We start from the raw sequence: 16,014 nt of genomic DNA on the forward strand, positions 1-16,014 counted from the left end.
CTTAGCATAAACAGACAAGCTTTCCAGTGTCTCTAGTACCCTGTCCTAACTGTTCACTCACACACTGCTGTATCTGACCTGATTCCACTGTCTTTCCAGCACACTGCAGCTAAAATCAATTACAATCAATTCGAAAATCAATTCTGTTTCCAGACCCTGCACTGAAAAGACCATTTAATTAAACCCACAGGATCAGGCTCTATAGAGTGTTTGTAGACTCCTTATACAGCTGGACACTAATACTTACAACAGCTTCACACCGACCACTTTTTTACTGGAGTGATGTTACCAGTTTTATTTATAATGACGATCATGAAGAAAGATTTTTACATCGCCAGTGTTATGAGTTGTTGTTCACAAAAACACATGTATCTTTAAATAGGAAAACAACCAAAGAAGAATAGCCTTCATGGAACCATGAGATATATTGTTTGCTGCTGCTAGCACTGGTATAGTAAAAAGAGAACTGTGATTTCAGACACCTTCAGATACCCATTAATAAGTCTTCTTTTGTGTTAATAACTGTGGGACAGCATCTAACACTGCAGGACACTGTGCTGTTAAATGGTCTGAAGAAAGAATACTTACAGAATCGATACTAGTCTGAGCTTCACTGTGCCACTGCGCTACCTGATTTTGAATCACCTGAGAACTTTTATAAAATTAGTTCTGAAAAACAATTAGCTCCCTTTATTCACTGACATCCTCTCATTTCATGACAGCAATTGGCTAATTCCACTTTTTTAGTGCTGTAAGATAGAGGGTTTGTAGTGATCATATGACAGCTCAGTGTTCAAGGAGAATGAATATGCTCAGCAACCTACTGGCAAGGCTTACTTTTGAGAGACGTTTATTATACAAGGTGTGAAGGATGCTAAGATCTCTGAGTTCATTCTGTGTTAAAATGCTGTTTTCATGTTTTAAGGTCTCTGAACCACATGACCACTTATGATACTGCTAGATATTACTGCTAGTGACCTTTCACAGTATAAATCTAAACACTACCCTAAAACTGAATATGAAGAAATATGAATATGAATATGAATAAATAATATTTTAATATGTATAATATATGATTTACAGTTTTACCATTTCAGGTTCTTCACATTCATTCTTAGCAACTTCGAATAGCACCTTGTTTTTTCAAAAATGTCACAGTGGTTTGAAACAGGATGGAGAGGTTTATGGTCAGTCAGCTTTGCTCTGAGATGACAGGAAAGGAAAGAGATTCGGTGAGTCTCTTTTGCAGAGGCCCCTGCAGACTCATGACTCCCAGACTAGTTCAGTGTCCAGTTAAAGGCTTTGTAAAGAAACGTACTGGCTCAGTTTACTCTGCATTTTAGCAATCTGCACAGTGCATTTAGCATTCATCAGTATTTGTGGTTAGCATTTATTTATGTTATTTATTGTTGTAATTATTGGCTTAGTAAAAAATAACAGTGCAACTCTCAATTGCTTACAAAAAAAAAGGGAAACAAATGTCTGACAATGTTTTCTCCTATCCTGCTGCTTGACTTTAGCTCATTTACTCACTCTGCTTCAGCAGGCAGTGTTTCTCCCTTGTGGTCATGCATCAATCGTGGTCTGAGTCTCTCTCAGTTTCTGCCACTCTGCTGCAGAGACCGGGAGTGTGGTACCGTATCTCTAACCTTTTTTTTCTGAATCACATACTTACTAAAGATGGCGCACATTTTAATAAAGACAATCCCAGCTGTCCATTATCACAGCAGTAGACACCACCAACAGCATCCTCTAAGCTAGTAACTACCTGACATCTTGTCATATCCCCACCACTGATAATGGGTCCCCGCTCCATTTGGACCCGGGCAGAGGGACAGGAACCAAGACAGAAAGTCTGTGTGAGCAAGCTCCCTCCCTGGTCTGAGCTGCACCCTATATTACAATGCCTGTAATGGAGCAGAATACCAGGCCACATGATGGACTATCACTCTATGAACTATGGTCTGTTACCGGAGTAAATTGGCAGCACTGCAGAAGGCGTCACAGGCACCACTGTTGAGAAGCTCGCTATGAACCTCTGAAGAGAGCAAGAAAACCACGGACACCTGGGTGGTGGGCAGTGCAGCCACCCACCACGCAAGAGACACTCTGTCTCAGTCCTCCCAATTGCACATTTGCCATGACAACCGTTGCTTTTAGTTCCTGGAGACATTCTTTTCAATCGTTACTGTAAATATATTCCGTTTACTGTATACCAGGACATAAAAGATGCCGAGCCCAACAAATGAGCAAGAAACCAGGCTTGCATTTGGCAAGTGTTTCACATGGCCCCTTACAGTCGGGGTTATGAACGACTACATCACCTAGACAGGCAGCTGCATACTCTTCATGCAGCTTTTTGATTCTTCAGTGTCAGCTCCTCTTCTCATTGTGAGGCTGAATTCACCAAGCGTTGGATTTTTCAGCCAGTGACAAGGAACGTGAGCTAGGTTTAGACTGTTGTGAGCCAGGTTAGTTTTACTCTACTGATGATTATGTAGCAATTGTTTTGCTACTTCATTATAATGGAAAATCCTGGGTTCGGTTTAAGGTTGCAGGCATTCAGGTAAGGGAAAATAGAGCTTCACTGGGCCGTTATCAAACCTTATTGGGACAACCAGAGAAAAAGAAGAAAAGAGGGATGCAGCATGTGGGTGCGCTTTCTCCTCTTCCCCGTCCACACGCCACAACACTTACAGTATCAGTTGGTTCAGAGGTCCACTAAGATATTTCTTATACTGAGTAAAAAACAACAGTTAAAATAAACCTGCATAATACCATAAAATACAAAGTCATGCTTAATTCATTTTTAACTCAAATTAAATATGTCTGTTGATAATATTAAATGTAATTCATACTACAGTACAGTATTTTACTCAAATATCATAGTGTTCTGCTCCCCCAGGTGCTGGTCTGCCTCTCTTCCCTCTCAACCTTGAGGCAAACTGCGTCTTGTTTCCTGCTGCAGAACTTATTCCATTTTCCCTTTCTCTTTCTCCATATCTTGCTGTGGGAGACTGCAGATGGGCTCTCTCTGTCCCCCTTTTTCTCAATAGCGTGCCCACTGTAAACGGAAGGGCAACAGAACCAACAGCCTGCTGAAACCAGAGTGTAGGGGTGTTTGCTATCATTAGAATATCATTAAAATAACCTTCCTACATGGATAAATGTAAACAAGTTCCAGATGCATGTGTCTTTGTGGGGTTTCAGTGCAGTTACAACTATCTCAGGTTTAACCGTGAATCGTGATAAAGAACGTGTTTTTTTATTAGGTTCACAAAGTAAAAATCATTAGAAAGAACACATTCGTTAATGCTGTCCTTCCTGTCCCTCTCTTTCCCTTGGGCTATATATTTCCGGGTCTTGCACTCTGTCCTCGCTCAGCATTGACGTTTGGATGTCCTGAGACCCGCCTAGCACCAGGGCGCCCCACATCCGCTCCCTGAGGGCATTGGTTTTTATACGGCATTCCTGAACTCTTTGCACTAATGAGCCCGGGCCTTTTTCCCGTCTCGCCGCTACGCATATGGGTCTTTTTCCGCTCTCCTGCTCCCCACGGTTAGTCCCTTTGGACGTCCGTGACAGTTAGAGCTTCAAAGCAAGCGGATGTTTGCTAGGATGTAGGGGCCCTGATTCAGTGATCAAAGTAATTGTGGTTTACCTTAATTAATTAAGTTCTGGGTAAATTAAATGTCAATCAACAGTCCAGAAACAAACCATAAAACACACAGGTACACCAAAAGACAAGGAGAGACAGAAAGGAGGAAAAGGAAGATTTCAATGGTGAAAGCTCCTTATTCAGATCATCCAGGAAGACCAGATTGGATTTATGTATTGACCTGATTATGAGGTTTATGAGGTGAACCTTATTATGAGAGTTTGCTATTCTGTTGTTGATGAACTTTGATTCCCTGTGCAAATAATCCCTTAATTAAAAACAGCCTCTCCTGGTTAGTAGGTGCATTTTTAGAAAAGTTTCCATTCATATTGTAGAATGCTGCAGCCTCCTGTCCACTATGGAGATTAAACACATCACTGTCTGATTAAGAAAGGGTGATTCATTCAAAGCTCCCTGTCTCAATATTATAATATTTTATCACTGTTATGGTTTACTGATGTCTGTGTTGGGGGTGATGAGTGGGACAGGTTTGACACAAGACTGAAAACATCTGCATCAGGATTGATGCTATCACTGTCAGGTGTGGACAAAATGACTCGTAATGAATGATAATTGGGCTGTGTCACTATCACTGCTGTGTTACTGTCAAAGCTATCAAAACACGGTCACTGTGTTTTTCGATGTCTTTCTGTTTCTCTGTGTCAGATTTCAAACTCAAAGAGTATTATTGGCATGAATTAGTGTTGCCAAAGGAATACTTGTGCAGGCATACACAACAGCATTCATGTAGGGTTCCTCCACTGTACCCATGCATGCCCTGGAAAGATAATGATCTGACTAGTAGACTAAATTCTAAAAGCTTTAGATGTAGCTCTCTCTAATCTGACTCTGTCTTCCATTACTCACGTGTTATCATAGATTGGACTCTAGATAAACTACGACAGACTGTCCAAAAGAACAACATTTTCATTATTTCCTGTACAATATTGAACAAACACGCTCTGTCCTCTATCCTACTTCTGCACCTGGTGTTGACATCACCCACTGATCTGCTGCAAGGACCCCTGTGCTGCCCAGGCAACCATGTCCTTCCACCATTTCTTGTCCTTCTACATCTGTTCTATTTAATTAAGCAGAAAAGGAAAAGAGCAGTCAAACTCTGTCTGTCCCCACTTGCTTTCCTTTCCTTGTTCAATGCACAGGCACAGACTCGCATTCAATGGGAATGTTGCTCTGCTGGCTGGATGGGCCTGAGCTGGAAGAACCAGTCAGCTCAGGTCAAGTAAAGGAAGGAAGTAGTAGTCAACACTGGAGACTGTTTCAATTAGTAAAATGGAGGATTACACGGGAAAACAGTCTTCATTTTACAGCCCAAATTAATCTTTCTAGAACAAGTCTGATGTCCACCTCCAGATAAGAAGAGAAGCAGATGTCCAAGAGCTAAAGAGTGTGAGGTCAGTGCTGAAGAACACTCAAGGACAAGACTGCTGTGTGCTGGAGTGACAGTGAAGTCAGTCAGATACAGCAGTGTGTGAGTGATCAGTCAGTCAGGACTGAAGCTGCTGTGTGCTGGAGTGACAGTGAGGTCAGTCAGATACAGCAGTGTGTGAGTGATCAGTCAGGACTGAAGCTGCTGTGTGCTGGAGTGACAGTGAGATCAGACAGATACAGCAGTGTGTGAGTGATCAGTCAGGACTGAAGCTGCTGTGTGCTGGAGTGACAGTGAGATCAGTCAGATACAGCAGTGTGTGAGTGATCAGTCAGTCAGGACTGAAACTGCTGTGTGCTGGAGTGACAGTGAGGTCAGTCAGATACAGCAGTGTGTGAGTGATCAGTCAGGACTGAAGCTGCTGTGTGCTGGAGTGACAGTGAGATCAGACAGATACAGCAGTGTGTGAGTGATCAGTCAGGACTGAAGCTGCTGTGTGCTGGAGTGACAGTGAGATCAGTCAGATACAGCAGTGTGTGAGTGATCAGTCAGTCAGGACTGAAACTGCTGTGTGCTGGAGTGACAGTGAGGTCAGTCAGATACAGCAGTGTGTGAGTGATCAGTCAGTCAGGACTGAAGCTGCTGTGTGCTGGAGGGACAGTGAGATCAGTCAGATACAGCAGTGTGTGAGTGATCAGTCAGGACTGAAGCTGCTGTGTGCTGGAGTGACAGTGAGTTCAGTCAGATACAGCAGTGTGTGAGCGATCAGTCAGTCAGGACTGAAGCTGCTGTGTGCTGGAGTGACAGTGAGATCAGTCAGATACAGCAGTGTGTGAGTGATCAGTCAGTCAGGACTGAAGCTGCTGTGTGCTGGAGTGACAGTGAGATCAGTCAGATACAGCAGTGTGTGAGTGATCATTCAGTCAGGACTGAAGCTGCTGTGTGCTGGAGTGACAGTGAGATCAGTCAGATACAGCAGTGTGTGAGTGATCAGTCAGTCAGGACTGAAGCTGCTGTGTGCTGGAGTGACAGTGAGATCAGTCAGATACAGCAGTGTGTGAGTGATCAGTCAGTCAGGACTGAAGCTGCTGTGTGCTGGAGGGACAGTGAGATCAGGTCTGATACTGCAGTGTGTGATACATACCTCACACAGTACTGAGGTACTGAAGTACTGAAGAAGGTCTTTCCCTCTGAGAGTGTACTTCAGTGAAGTCTTTCAACTTTAAGTGTTTCTGCATTCTGACCAGTCCAAGTAGCTTTATATTGGATGTGAAATCTGACCAGTTAAAGAATCATTTTTTTTATTTCAGAAATGTTACAGTATCTGACCAGTTAAGGCAACATTTTAATTGTAACAAGACATCTGACCAATCTGAGTGTTTCTTTATTTCAGAGATGAAATGTTACCAATCAGAATGGTTCTCTGTGTTCATCTGCTACTCCCCCTGTTCTCTGTCTCAAGATCAGGTAAAGTACAATTGTGATGAAATTCAGGAATGTCTTCTCAATCTGGTAACCTTTCCACTCTTATCAGGAACAATATCTCATGCTAAATCATACACAGTAGTGAACTGTGTTGCTTTACAGATATTGTTTGTAATCAGAGATATTGCTATGCTGCATCACCTTTATTCCATCTCAGTCACACAGGAGTTTTGTTACATTAGAAATCAATGGAGCTTGTACTTAAATAAAATATAGTATACAGTATGTACATGTGATTTTCGCCAGAACTGTATACAGGTCCTATATGCTGCTAACCAAACTCTGAGAATGTCAGACAGCACTGTTAAAAGCATGATTTTTGCACACCAACAAGCTCACAGTGTTACAACAGAAAAATGGATTTCTGCTAAATGATCTGTGAGCTGAAACGTCTTGGTTAAAATAAGGACTTGATGGAAACTATTCTGGATACTGTACCTAAAGGACTACAACGGAGTTAGGAGTTGAAAGCTGAATTTTATGAGAAATGTTCCTTGCATGGATAACGTCAATAGTCCTGCATAGATTTTATTTGCTTTGATTAAAGTAGTCCAACAATTACAAAAAAATCCTAATTAAAGTAGACCTAAATTAATGATCTGCGACATTTGCTGTCATTGTGACCTCACATCTGATAAAAAAGGTCAGGGCTTAGGCACCTTGATACTCTACACTTCACCCCTTGTCTCTGATTGGTCTTAGTGTGTTTGTCTGTGTAGAAGTTGAAAACTCATGTCAACTGCCTGTTCTTTTTCTTTCAGAGAAGTTTCAGGTTCATGGTCCAGCTGCTCCTGTTGTTGTGTCACCTGGTGAGGACACTGTCCTGCCCTGTTACCTCTCACCAGACATCAATGCTGAGGACCTACAAATCAGGTGGTCTTTTGAGGGTTCTGCAGCTCCTGTGTGCTTGTACCAAAACCACAGATATCACTCTGACACACAGAACCCAGATTACAGAGGAAGGACAGAGCTGTTCCTGGAGCAGCTCCCCAGAGGGAATGTGTCTCTTAAGCTGACAGATGTGAAGCTCTCCGATCATGGACAGTATAAGTGTTTGGTGGAATCTGTGAAACATTATGGCGACACTCTTATTGACCTGGTCGTCAGAAGTGAGTGTTCTAGTTTACAGTAAAAACTTTGTTAACCAGCAGCATAAAAAGCATAACAGCTTCCAGCACGATACAATTATCTGTGATAACCAGTTATTCAGTTGAGTTCACATTATCTCTATTTATTTATTATTCTATTAATGACAGATAGCAGAATTTTTATTATAATTTTACTGTTTTAACTGATATAATACATTTGTAGTTATTATCCTATATGTCTTTTATGAATCCATGAGGTCTAACACTAAGACTGTGGGCTGTAGGTGGACTGAGATTACAGACCACACAGTTCTGCTCCAGTTCAGTGAGTTTCTCTTGGAATTCAGCCTGTTGGTTGGATCAGTAGAATAGCTTAAGGGACCTAACACGCTGCAGTGCTATCATGGTAAATAACAGTCTGGAGCGATTAAGGGACAAGGGGATCTGTCTCTCATTAATTTTACATGAAGCCTGCAGGCCACAGGTGTTCCAACACTGCAAACAGTGGAATGATGACAAAACATTTATTGTCACAAAAATAAATCTGAGTATCAAGTTGGCAGTGTATCAAGTTGTTTTCCTTATTGACAGCTGTTTCAGTGTCTCTCCACTCCCCTGGAGGAGGTCAGACCCAGCTGCTGTGCAGGTCAGAGGGCTGGTTCCCTGCACCTGCAGTGATCTGGACAGACAGGGATGGACATGATGTGACCTCACTGTCCAGCACCACAGTGGAGAAGGACAGTCAAGGGCACCTCAGTGTCAGCAGCTACATCCCAGTCCAGCAGGAGTCCAACATTTTCTTCTGTCTTGTTAGAAATACACAGCCCAAGGGAGACTGGGAATCTCAGATCCACATATCCAGTGAGTACGGAATATGCTCTTGACAGTTTTCATTGTTGTGTTTGCTTTACCAGCAATGACTAGACAATTCTGCCAAGATTATCACACTTGAACCACCCATTGATCTTGGCGAAGTGCTGACACTCATGGTCTTTCAGATAATGGTCTATTATTGATAAATCGTGCTAAGCTGTAAGGTCTTCTCTAGTTACAAAAAGTTGGCCAAAAGAGACTGCTTCAGTCCGATGGATACCTTAAAATACTTAAAACCTAGGTTCAGTTTCCTTAGACTAGATCATTGTCCAGATCAGTCTGCCACCTTATCTTTTACTGTAAGTGGTATGTCTTTCCTCTATTATATGGTTTTGGACCTGCTCCATGATTCTAGCTATGTCAAATTGTTAAACTAGTCTAAACCTATTCTGTTACCCAAATAAGATTAAATAAATATGAAACAAGTATAACTACAGGTATTTACAAATCACTTTCAAATCCCTTACCCGGAACACTATCCAGGCTTGGTGGTCTAGGTGTCCGTTCCTGTGGGATAATATTCCTGTGCTGTTTTCCAGGAGACTTTTTTCCTGGACCCTCTGGATGGATGGTGGCTCTCTTTGTAACAGCAGCTGTGACTGTAGCAGCATCTGTACTTCTGGTGATCCAGTGGAAAAGAATGGACAGTATGTGGTCATTATATACATAATTGTCTGTGCTAGGATATGAGGATCACAAGACAACCTACTCTTGAGTATGTTGTATCAGAATCAGGGTACAAAAACTGTGTGAAGAACTGTAGATCCCAGGCAATTATTTGAAAATGGGCTGTTGTGGGATGTGTTTCTATCAAACACAGCCAGTACCGACCCCAATCAGTTTCCTTCCAGAACCAGCCCCTCCAGTGTTACAGCACCTCTCTCTCTTCAGATGAGTCTCATTGCAAACTTTATCCAGTACAGGTGAGACAGTCTGAAGTCCCTAAGGAGTTGTCCTATCACATCTATAGACAAGAGAGAATTCAGTACATGAAATCAGAGTTAGAAATGGAAACATCAGGCTTTATGTTTAATTGTCCAAAGAGGAGCCTCTATCAATGTTACTAACATCACTGTCTGTTTCTTATAGAGGAGAGGCACTGAGGGAATCAGAATTTTATTTTATGAGTGTGACTCTTTAAAAGCCAGTGTTGTTGCAGGGGCCTGTATCAGTGTTACTGACTCTGTTTCTTACAGATCTGGATACATTGTTGGAATCTGAATTATGTTATATTAATGCACTAAACGGTAAGTATATTAGTGTGATTGTATTAGTTATTCTGCAGGAATTTATTAATAAATATTAATACAGTTGTCAAATTAAGGAAAATATAAATATTGCGAGCATTTGTTAATTTTGAATACACATTGGAAGCAATAATAATTTAATAATGAGATTATAGTAAATGTAATATTGTTATATTGTTATATTTTTGTAATTATGTATGGATTTATGTAACAGTGCTTTATTGTCTTATTAATGTCTTATTACAGGAATTCCTCTCATTGAAGCTGAAATTGGTAAGAACTTCAAATAGGATTAGCTGCAGTTTATTGAACATTTGTAGAGTCAGTTTTCAAAAGGCAGTGACCCACACTACAGTATGTTGAAAATACAGTAATATACTGGTATTTATTTAAATTGAGCTTATCTGCCACATATTACATTACTACTATAATAAACAATATCTGGATTAATTCTCTGATCAGGTGAGCCAACATTGTGATGTGATGATTAGAATGGTTTCAAGTGTCACTCCTTCTGTGTGAAAAGTTAGACTTCACAGAACACAGAAGGTCAGGGACGATGATGATGATGAACAACGGTGCCACCTAACTGGTTTTTATATTTCAATTTCACACTGTTCTTTCTGTGTCTCTGTCTCTATTATTGTCAATGGCCAAAATCAGGAGTTACATGGCCTGTGTGCTGCAGAAGAGCTAAATAGTTCAGTGTTGAAAGTCTCAGCAGTGTGAATAAACAGCAACAGTGAACAGAGACCAGAAGACATTGAAGTTAAAATTGCCCATTTTAACACTGGTCACCTTCGGCACCCTGTTTGTTCACAGTCAGGCTGCTTCATTTGACTTAGTTCAGGTGTTCAGGCATTCAGTGACCTGGGCAGTTTTATTTCTGGCCTAGTGTGAGCATGTGTTCATCATGGAGTGTGACAGGTCATCTCTCACTTTCCAGCTGTTGTCCAGAGAATAGTCCAGTGGTCCAGTGAGGACACCTCAGTTTTCAGTCAGCAATACTGGGTACTGGTCACTCAGGCAGTGTGAGAGCAGCCATAACTGTCACTCGTGTGAATGATTAATGAAAATAACTGTATAAATGATGTTCTTTTAATTATGAAATATTTTTCATTGCTATGGACAGTAGACTGCTTACTTCTCTCTCGCAGTGGCTCATGGACCAAATACCCAGGGTGTCCTGTGATTTGTCAATCTTATATTCAGAGACACCAGTCTTACAGCCACTGCTCTACATAATAAATGACACTCTGATCCCCACTGCAGTGGAGACAGTGGAATCCTGAAATTAACTACAAATTAGTATAGACTTCAGTATAATATAAGGTGACGATAAATGTGACTATTATAAAATGAAATTCTTCTTCTGTCTCTTCAGATGCTGTGAAGCAAGCTCCTCTCCTTAAATCACGTATGCATACAGTGTGAAAATCTGCTGACTGAGAGCACCAACTGTACTGACATATTATTCCCAGTGTGGAGACCAGCACGTGTTTGTGACTAACAGTGTCTGTGTCTCTGTGTTCAGTGTGTGTCTGTGACTAACAGCGTCTGTATCTCTGTGTTCAGTGTGTGTCTGTGACTAACAGCGTCTGTATCTCTGTGTTCAGTGTGTGTCTGTGACTAACAGCGTCTGTATCTCTGTGTTCAGTGTGTGTCTGTGATTAACAGTGTCTGTATCTCTGTGTTCAGTGTGTGTCTGTGACTAACAGCGTCTGTATCTCTGTGTTCAGTGTGTGTCTGTGATTAACAGTGTCTGTATCTCTGTGTTCAGTGTGTGTCTGTGATTAGCACTGTCTGTATCTCTGTTCCAGTGTGTGTCTGTGATTAACAGTGTCTGTATCTCTGTGTTCCAGTGTGTGTCTGTGATTAACAGTGTCTGTATCTCTGTGTTCAGTGTGTGTCTGTGATTAACAGTGTCTGTATCTCTGTGTTCAGTGTGTGTCTGTGATTAACAGTGTCTGTATCTCTGTGTTCCACTGTGTGTCTGTGACTAACAGTGTCTGTATCTCTGTGTTCAGTGTGTGTCTGTGACTAACAGTGTCTGTATCTCTGTGTTCAGTGTGTGTCTGTGACTAACAGTGTCTGTATCTCTGTGTTCCAGAATGGCAGTGGCTGTGCAGTGCTGCAGGTAGGGCTGTCAATACTCTGCTGCTGTTTCAATGCTTTAAAACAGTGTTGGGTCATTGAGGGCAGTTAAAGAAAGTCTCATAGTGTGAAATTGAAATTCGGAATCATCATTCCTGATGTATAAACAGCAATAGCCATACTACACTCTCATGTTTCTGTATAATTCTACAAGAAATATCCAAGGAGAACTTACAGATCAATCATGGTTGTAGGGAGAGAATTTCTGTCTCCATCCTTTATTTGAGTCTAATGGCCTGTGGATTGCCTAAAGGGGTAGGTATCATTGAAAACTAAATTCCTAAGGCCATATGCTGCAGTTGATCATACCTCATACCTTCATGGAGATCTACAGAACCGGAGACCCTAGAAGACAGTTTCTAACTGCTGTGGAATTTTCTTAATTCTCTTCTAAAATGTTTAAGCAAAAATCTCTTCTTCAGCTTGCTAGTGCAAGATTTATCTAAAAAATACAAAAAACATCAACAATAAATGCACAAAAGACACTATATCATCTATCACTGATTAAACCCACTTCTTCAGGTTTTACTGGATCAATTTTAATTGGATTGCACATCTTTATTGCTTATACCAACCAAATAGCCAGCAGCCATATCACTCTGCAATTCACAACTAGTAACCCACTGAGGCTAAGCAGGTACTGTATGAGCCTGGTCAGTACCTGGATGGGAGACCTTCTGGGAAAAACTAACGTTGCTGCTGGAAGAGGCGTTAGTGGGGCCAGCAGGGGCCGCTAACCCTGCGGTCCATGTGGGTCTTAATGCCCTGGTATAGTGACAGGGACGCTATGCTGTAAAAAAAAGGGTTCTGATGTAAAAAAGATGTAAAACCGAGGTCTTGACTCTCTGTGGTCATTAAAAATGCCAGGGTGTTTCTTGAAAAGAGTAGGGGTGTAACCCCGGCGTATTGACCAAATTTCCCATTAGCCTTTATCAATCATGACCTCCTGATAATCCCCATCTATAAATTGGCTTTATCACTCTGTTCTCCTCCTCACTGATATCTGATGTGTGGTGAGTGTTCTGGCGCACTATGGCTGGTGTCGCGTCATCCAGGTGGGGCTGCACACTGGTGGAGATGGAGAGTCCCCATTACCTGTAAAGCACTTTGAGTGTAGTGTCCAGAAAAGTGCTATGTAAGTGTAAGCAATCATTATAAATAAAAACAATATTTAAAAAATAAATCAGACTACTGTATAATTTTTTTAAAATTTATAAACAAATGTTCTGTTCTTCCTCAATTTCTTCTTTTCTGTCCCTCTTCTGATGTGTCCTGTTTTACTCCCACAGCTGATGTGACTTTGGACCCTGATACAGCTCGGTATTTCACCCTGTCTGAGAATGGGAAGAGAGTTAGATCAGGAGAGGTGACAAATCTCCCCGACAGGCCATTGAGATTTAACTCCTGTGTCCTGAGCAGGGAGGGCTTCACCTCTGGAAGACACTACTGGGACGTGGAGGTGAACGACCGCTGGATAATTGGAGTGACAAGAGCATCTGCTGAGAGAAAAGGACTGATTATCATCTCTCCCTGCTGGGGTTACTGGTGTCTGTACTCTGATTCTTCTGCTTTCTCTGCTCTCACTGACCCTGAGACCCGTCTCCCCCTCAATCTGCAGCCCAGGAGGGTGGGAGTGTGTGTGGATATCGAGGACAGGAAGGTCTCCTTTTACGCAGTGGATTCCAGAACACATATCTACACTTTCACTGACATGGAGTTCAGTGAGCTAGACAAAATCTATCCTGTCTTCTGGACCCATGATAAGTATAATGACCTTGTGCTGCAGCCTCCTAGCAGAAGTGAAGATGAAACACATCCATTACTCAGTAGCACAGGCTGACTCATTCACAGCTCAATATAAATCTCAATATAAATATTATTAAATTTCATTGGTGTTATTGTTTTCTAATGTCCATGTGTGGGGGTGATGGGGGACAGGTCTCTCACAACTGACTGATTGAGGAACCATACTGTATGCATGATGTCTTCATCATTCTGGACAGTTTGACAGCACAAATTAAATAAAGAATTAATGACTTATAATAGATCCGAGTAGAGATTACATACCTTATGCAGAGGACATTTAGTGAAGCTTACCTGGCTGAGGGAAACACTGGCAGCCTTGGTAAAGGATTGAAAAACACCAATCCAGAATTCCAAACACTGAACTAAGAGCAAGTCAGTTCAACTGTGGATTCTCTGGAACTGAGTACATGTGTACAACAAATCACAGGGCAAGTAAGACACTTGTATGAATAAGTGAGTTTGGATGCGGTGCTTGAGAAGCATCTTTGCTACGGATGCCGTCATCCAAAAGATTTTGTTTCTTCCAGTTAGCTGCATGAGAGATTTACAACAAAGGTGTGACTGTGTTAAGCTGCTGTTGCACTGCCATTTCCCTCACGGGGTCAATAAGTATCTATCTATCTATTGTAGCAGTTTTAGCATTTGTGGTGATCCAGTGGAAAACAATGAACAGTATGTGGTCATTATACTGTATGTGTATCTGCATGTCTGTGTTAGGATGGGCTTATAATACCACTATATGACAAGGTTATGTAGAGCACATGATACTCTTAATAACTGGTGTCAGTGGGCAGACACTGTGAAGAACAGTAGATCTGAGGAGATCATCATCTCAGAATGGGCTGTAGTGGGAAACCTACAGTGTGGGCTGTGTTTATATTCTTCAGAAGCAGTCACGGACCACAACAGCTGTTCATGCAGATAACATCTCCAGTGTTAAAGCATCTCTCTCTCTTCAGATGAGTTTCGCTGTGTGTTTTTATCCAGTGGAAATCTGTCATTCTGTGGTCCCTCGGGAGTTGTTTAATCAATATCTATGGTCAATAGTGAACATCTGATCTTTTCCTCTGTGATGGAAACTCTCAGCAGCCCACTCATCCAGGATCTTCGTGATGGGCTCCTTCCAGACTCTTTCTCCCTGGAGAACAGTGTATTCATAGTTATTTTGCACAAGCACAGTGTGTTCAGTCACCCCTTAAAAACTGTGGGATAATCTTGTTGTTAGTTTGACACAGTTTATCAGTAACAACGTTTTCTCAGTTTCTCTTTCATATTTCCTAGTTCTAAAAAGACTCTAAAATGATTTATTTAAATTTTCCAAGTGTTTACAATCATGTTTCCATGTTTCTGCAATCCCAATACAGTGATTAACAAACATTGATTGAGAAACATAATTTACTTCTCTCTCACCACCTTGATTTATTGGAAACAATTCAATACTGAAAACAGTGGGGACAAACATTGAGGGCCAAGCACAATAAAACATTCTCCACTGTATGCTATCACACTGCACTGGATCTGTGTACATATAACAGTATCAGTGTTAGTGAATGTGTGTTTCTTGCAGAGGAAGTGTCACTGTGGATATTAAAAGGTAAGAAATTGATAGAATACTTTAAAATTTTGAAATTTCTGAATCTATTCTATTGCAATGTTACGCTCCCAAAAGCTTATGATCATTTCTAAACTTCCTCTTAAATAGCAAGACAGTTTCCAAATTAACATCACACACGTGGTCATTTTGTCACCATTAAGACACAGTGGAAATGTGTGACATTTCTGTATTATTCTCGGCCATGTCTGTATATACTGTCTATAATGGATAAGAAGTTAAATTGTTGTTTAAAATAGAACAGGGGAGCAAGCAATAATACCAAGTGAAAACAGATTTTGGTTTTCCTCCTTTTGTTGGAGATGAAACACATGAAAGAGATCATTGACAACATTAAAACCTGGGCAGAAAACAGCACCTAAATAAGAGCTTGTTTGGGCTGAAGGCCAGGAAAGAGGAGCCAGTACTCCTGGACCAGGACTGTGAAATGTCTTTACTGTGAGAGACAGCAACTGCAAACTGCCAGACGAGCAGTAACTGAGAAGTGCTGAGAGAGAGAAATATTTATTCCCCTCCTTTCTTGATTTAGTATTCCTTCCCCTTACCAGGAACCTACATCACTTTTAAACTATGAGCTTTGGTTTTAATGGAACCTACAATATGCTTTATACAGATTGGTCACAATATACTGTATGTGTATTATACAACTGGCTACCCAACTATATCTATACATTGTACTGGAGTGCTTTAAAGATCTGTGT

At 41.2% G+C, this 16,014-nt stretch overlaps 1 protein-coding gene across 1 annotated transcript; it reads left to right on the forward strand.

The window, feature by feature from the left end:
- The first annotated feature begins 4,952 nt into the window (after window positions 1-4,952).
- On the forward strand, window positions 4,953-13,902 carry LOC148834550 (butyrophilin subfamily 3 member A3-like). Its single transcript, XM_088915170.1, has 10 exons — window positions 4,953-5,073; window positions 6,442-6,515; window positions 7,295-7,642; window positions 8,213-8,482; window positions 9,034-9,141; window positions 9,691-9,741; window positions 9,988-10,014; window positions 11,126-11,158; window positions 11,852-11,878; window positions 13,185-13,902. Exons 2-10 carry the CDS (start codon window positions 6,449-6,451, stop codon window positions 13,733-13,735), a joined length of 1,482 nt encoding a protein of 493 aa, XP_088771296.1. The 5' UTR covers window positions 4,953-5,073; window positions 6,442-6,448; the 3' UTR covers window positions 13,736-13,902.
- The last annotated feature ends 2,112 nt before the right edge of the window (window positions 13,903-16,014 follow it).

The sequence above is a fragment of the Atractosteus spatula genome, chromosome 5 (assembly GCF_055471065.1).
Source record: "Atractosteus spatula isolate fAtrSpa1 chromosome 5, fAtrSpa1.hap1, whole genome shotgun sequence".
In the NCBI taxonomy this organism is placed as follows: domain Eukaryota; kingdom Metazoa; phylum Chordata; class Actinopteri; order Semionotiformes; family Lepisosteidae; genus Atractosteus; species Atractosteus spatula.

Bases quoted from the DNA above. Each gene is read 5' to 3' on its own strand.
- LOC148834550 (XM_088915170.1), top strand. From the start codon at position 6,449: ATGTTACCAATCAGAATGGTTCTCTGTGTTCATCTGCTACTCCCCCTG. The intron at 6,516-7,294 runs GTAAAGTACAAT...TTTTTCTTTCAG, and splicing joins GTTCTCTGTCTCAAGATCAG to AGAAGTTTCAGGTTCATGGT. The intron at 8,483-9,033 runs GTGAGTACGGAA...GCTGTTTTCCAG, and splicing joins ATCTCAGATCCACATATCCA to GAGACTTTTTTCCTGGACCC.